This window comes from Mus pahari, chromosome 14, assembly GCF_900095145.1.
Source record: "Mus pahari chromosome 14, PAHARI_EIJ_v1.1, whole genome shotgun sequence".
In the NCBI taxonomy this organism is placed as follows: Eukaryota; Metazoa; Chordata; class Mammalia; order Rodentia; family Muridae; genus Mus; species Mus pahari.
This window is the reverse complement of record NC_034603.1, coordinates 38,714,951-38,720,638: the sequence shown is the minus strand read 5'-3', so window position 1 is coordinate 38,720,638 and position 5,688 is coordinate 38,714,951. Positions and strand designations below refer to the sequence as shown.

At 38.3% G+C, this 5,688-nt stretch overlaps 1 protein-coding gene across 2 annotated transcripts in view; it reads right to left on the bottom strand.

Annotated features, from left to right (window-relative positions):
* Positions 1-5,688, bottom strand: part of Rabep1 (rabaptin, RAB GTPase binding effector protein 1) — a 99,560-nt gene that overhangs the window by 70,664 nt on the left and 23,208 nt on the right. For both annotated transcript variants that reach the window (XM_021211961.2, XM_029545845.1), the window contains exon 2: positions 2,061-2,189. In XM_021211961.2, coding sequence (XP_021067620.1) covers positions 2,061-2,189 — 129 coding nt within the window. The remainder of the gene's footprint in view (positions 1-2,060; positions 2,190-5,688) is intronic.

The window sequence follows — 5,688 nt, the reverse complement described above, 5'->3', positions numbered from 1 at the left end:
CAGAGTGAGTTCCAGGACAGCCAGGGCTATACAGAGAGACCCTGTCTCGAAAAACCAAAATAAATAAATAAATAAATAAATAAAAATAAAAAAAGAAACTTGAAGAGGCTACACAAGATAACTAATAAATTTGTGTGAGAAGTAACAGAAGGAAAAGGATAGCATAAACCATGACCATAGTGAGTATGAACCTAGTGTCAGAGGAAATACTAGAAGGACCTTATATACATGCATTAAATGTATTAAGAGGTCATCTCGACACCACATCATTGCTCAGAGTTTAAGGTGGTACATCTTGTCAATTGAAGGCAGAAATAAACTTAGAAAAAGAAGACAGAGGTACCTCAGGAGTATAGTGCTATACAGCAAACAAAGGGAGTACAGGGTGCTTAACAAATCTGAATGAGCACATATCAAAGAACCAGGGGCTGGAAATGCGAGAATGTTTGCTTAACATGTACAAGGCCCCGGGTTCAATCCCCAGCATCACTTAAACTAAGCATGGTATTATAAATCTGAAATCCCAGTACTTGTGAGATAAAGGAAAGAGAAATAGGAATAGTCCAAGGTCTGCCTGAACTACAGGAAATCCTGTCTGAAGCAAAGGATGGAGAAAGAGAAGGGAAAGGAAGAAGGAAAGGGAAGAAAGGAAAGGGAAAAGAGGGGAAGTGGAAAGAAAATGAGAGGGGGAGGATGAGTCGGGGAAAGAGTCGTGCTGGATTAAAGGTGTGTGCTGTCATGCCCAGTTATATCATAGTTTTGTTACAGAACATTAACAGGATTATTTTTAAAAAGACTTTCAAGTCCAAGATGTTACTTTAGGAGTTCAAGATAGGAGCCTAGCATGCACGAAGCCTGGGTTCAAACTGGAGTAGCAAACTAATAACCTAGCATTCGGAAGGTAAAGGCAGGAGGGTCAGAACTTCAGGGTTACTCTCAACTGTGTAACCAGTTCAAGGCCAGTCTGGGATTCATAGAATTCTATCTCAATAAAATTTTCAGGGTTGGAGAGACAGCACTGGCTGCTCTTCTAGAGGACTCAGGTTTAATTCCCAGCATCTACATGACAAGTAACAACTGTAACTCCTGTATACCCTCACACAGACATGCAGTCAAATTACCAATGTATATAAAATTAAAAAGTTAAAATAAAAAAACGTTTTTCAAAAAAAATTTTTTTCAATTAAAAAATACAAAAGCTACTGACTTAGGCTAGTGATTCTCAAAGTGTGCTACCTAAATCATTAACAGTATCACCCAATAACTTGCTAAAAATGCTAACTGTGGGATCCCAGAGTCCTGGTGCTGCTGAAACTCTGCTGCTGAATCACTATGGAAGCTTGTTAAAAGACCAACCATTGGACCACCAGACCCTCATCCCAGTTCTTGACTCAGGAAATGTGGACTACACCCAAATATATACATTTCTAAGGAGTTTCCCAGGTAAGCCTGATGCTGCTGCAGCTGTTCCACAATGGCACCATGGAAGCCGCATCTGTACTGCTTCTAAGTCAACACCTAGAATGCAAACACACTCCCTGCCTGCTTCTCCGAATTAGATACCCCACCAGATTTAAACAATCATCCTTAACAATCAATAGCACCATGGCTCTACATCTGTTTTCTTCACCTTCAGTTCAATCAACCTAAAGGGCCACATTATTCTGCTCCCATTTTATGTCTAGCACCTAAATAAAATGTATCCCATAGAGTAGGTACCTAACAGTATATACTGAGAAAATAATTGAATACTTAGTAAATTCTATAACATGTCGGTTTCCATGCAACAGAACCAGGGACTGTACCTCAAATGTTAAGATCAGCCAACTACAACTAAATAGATGACAGTCAGAAAACAGACAAACCTTAGTGATGCAACTTTGCTCCCCAACTCCACTGAGAACCCTAGTTCCAAAAAGCATTATTTTTATAACACACACACACACACACACACACACACACACACATCATGGTTTATTCAATGACAAATATTGTCCTACCAGTAACAACATTTAAGACAGTTTAGGCAGGAAAGTTGGGGAAGGGACTAGCAAACTTACCCTCTTTAGCCAAATAGAGCTCCTTAAATTTTGCTCTCTTTTGATTAAATTCTTGCTCAAGCTGCTGCTGTGCACGTAAAAATTCTGCATTAATTTTTTCCAATTCTGCTACCCGTTGCTGAAGAGAAACTGAAAAAAGAAATAACTAGTTAACAGGTAGTAAACTTGTTTATAAGGTTCAAGAATAACCATCCAGCTAAATACTGCTACACATCAAACTAGTAGGGAAACTGAAATCCGTTATATTCTAGTAAATTGTAATGTTTTAAAAAGAGCCAGACACTTCTACTAGACTTTCATACATATAACGTGAATGAGTCATATATAATGAAACAATCACAGAGAACAAAGCCAATTTCATTACAAGAGCTCCTAACACTCTTTAGTACACTGACAGAATGTTAATCCATGCTGGAATAGTTAAATATTGACTTAGTTAAGCTTTTTATCCCACAGTTACCCCCATTGTCAATGTTGCTACTTCTGGTTTCTTTATTATGGACACCCACAGCAACAGGAACTAATCTTCCAGTCCCAAAAGACCCATTCCATTATATGGAAATTATTACACATGGAAAGGACACAAACCCGTGGTTCTGTGTCACAGCCCCAATACTGGCAGATCATCTGTCTTCAGATAAGTCCTGACCACAGTCTGACAGTAAGTGGACACATACCTTACTTAGGGGCTCAAGATCTGGAGCTGTCTGTCTATTCTGGTCTAGGCCAGGAACTGTTTTGGTCAAAACACAAACCCTTGGCTCAGCCTTAAGGCTATCAACATAATCCCTTCAGGACGTATTTATCAGCACTAGCCAACCACTATCTAGTTACCTCAGCTGGATAGGGTCCCTTTTCTCTACTATATAGCACTGGAAACAAAGGTAATCTGCCAGCTTTATAACCTGGCTTATCTTTAAAGGTCATCCCCTACCCTCAAGCCACAGCTCAATTCACAACTGATTTTATAAGATATGTTTAAAAGGCTAGAAGTATACTAAATGTAAGAACTATGACTCATTAACTTTCCTTTCAAAGTTCTCTGCAATAGGATACATTTCTCTAACAAATTCTAAACCAAACCTTGTATTTGTTCATTCTCATATCCCTAGGCTAGCTTCACTACAGAGTTGACAGCATTAGTATAACTCACAGCTGGAAGAGAGAAAGACTGCTGCTGTGAGCTCCATGTCATTAAAGGGAAAGTTACTCTGAGATACCTCTACAGTCAAACAATGAAACCTAACCATTTGAAACCTTGATTTTTTTTTTTTTTTTTTTGTAAAAAATGGAGAGAGGAAAATATATCAGAATGCAGCCATGTAGGATATATGAAAGATAACCACTGGAAGGAGATTTACTATTTAAAATCATGAAGGGAATTTAGTTTAATCTCTTAGCTGCTTATTTCTGCTGGTAGTTACTGTTATATCCCAACAATTAAATTAATAGCTTCCCCACAGAACACTAAAATTACTGACACATACTGACTACTACAAAAATAAACCATGCCTCTGACAAATGAAGGAAACCATTCCACAATGTACATGCACTTCAAAATATTATGTGCATGCTTTTAAAAAATACTATGTAACCTAGCAATTTAAAATAAAAATTTAAAAGGCCTTTTGTCCATACTTTTCCCTATACCCTATGTCATCCATACCTTCCACTAAACCACACACATACCCATAGGCACATGTCATTCATATTTATATTTAAGTCAAAAGACAAATGAATCGGCAAAACCCAAAAATTCAGCTTTTAAAATTACAGCCAAAGCCTGGCATGGTAGTTTGTATTTGTAAGCCCTGCACTTGCCTGAGGCAGGAGGATTATCATGAGTACGACGTTAGCCTGAGCTGGAGTAGTCCAAAGCAAGCCTGGGCTACAGAGTTAAACATTCATATAAATTGTTTTAATTTTTTTTTCAGCCAAACATTGTGTTTCCACTCCACCCTACTCCATCCTGGCTCTGACCCACACTGTTCAAACCCAAGTCCACACCCACAACTGGCTCTCTCCAATTTATAAAACAGATTAAAATTCCAGAAATCATGATCCAGTTGAGGGTGTACCAAGAACCTCCCTTATTTTCCTTCTGTTTTGATGTAACTTTGAAACAATCTATCTCAAGTACTACAGGTATATCACACTTCTACAAAACAACGCTTTTTACATGCATGTGTTTAATGTCACATGTACAAATGTCAATTTACCCCAAATAGAAGTTTAGAAATAGGTATATCATAATGCAACCAGAAATCAAACTGAAAACAGTTCATCAAATCCAAGTGCTATATTATGTTCTACAATGGTGACTCAATAGGTCAGTAATTAGCACAGAGCTCAAAAAGTGTTTAACATGGAATGTAGAAAAAAAATGATAAATGTTAGCTGTCACTTTAAGAGTAGTTAATGCGTAAAGAAATAAAGATCAAATCCCTTTGTAGCCACAAAAGACTAGAAGCCACTCCTGCCCTCAGGATTCTCACCAAGTTTCATGCTTACTGATTTCCATTTCCAGGACATACCCCTCCCTGCTACATACAAATGAACTAGCCTTATCACTAGCTTTCAACAATATTAAGCCTTTCAAGATTTAGCAGCATGGAGTTTTAGTCTATCAGCCTTCACAAACACAGTCCATATATCATTACTTTGTTGAAGTACTAAGGGGGAAAATCATCTGATGCTAAGGCTAATTTATTAATGTATTTATCAAGGACAGGAAGAGCAAAAGGGACAGGGTCTCATTATATAGCCAGCCCAAGCCAAGACCAGTATGAAATTTGTTTAATTGCCAAGGTTGGCCTGGAACTCACAGTGATCCAGCTGCTACAAGCTGCCAATTCTTTGGATTAAAGGAGCTTGCCACGCAACCATGTCAAGCCTCTGTGGTTTCATTTATTTTATTTGGTTGGTTGGTTTTGTTTTTCAAGATAGTGGCTACTTTTAATGCTTACTATCCAAAAAGAAAAAGCCACTTACTCAAAATGTGTGAATTAAGCATTACCAATATTAAAAGAAGAAAAAGTAAAATCATAAATAAGGAAAAGATCCAATAATTCTTATGTATTTGACTTTTCCTAGTTTTACTATTGTTTATTGAGACAGTCTCAACTCTCAGTCATCTTTCTTTGTCTCCCAAGTGTTAGACTGGAAGAGTGGGCCACACCACGTTGTCTAGCTTAATTTTCCCTAATTTTGATATGAAAGAATGTGCAATAACTTAAAACCATTTTCAAACCCTCAGCTGTGCCCTATTATATACCTTTTAAAAAGGAGACACAACTAAGTTTTTTTGTTTTCTTGTTTTGTTTTGTTTTGTTTTGCAAGACAGGGTTTCTCTGTGTAGCCCTGGCTGTCCTGGAACTCACTCTGTAGACCAGGCTGGCCTCGAACTCAGAAATCCACCAGCCTGGTCTACAGAGTGAGTTCCAGGACAGCCAGGGCTACACAGAGAAACCCTGTCTCAAAAACAACAATACCCTGTCTCAAAAACAACAATAACAAAAACAAGAAAGAAGCCGGGCGTGGTGGCGCATGCCTTTAATCCCAGCACTTGGGAGGCAGAGGCAGAGTTCAAGGCCAGCCTGGTCTACAAAGTGAGTTCCAGGACAGCCAG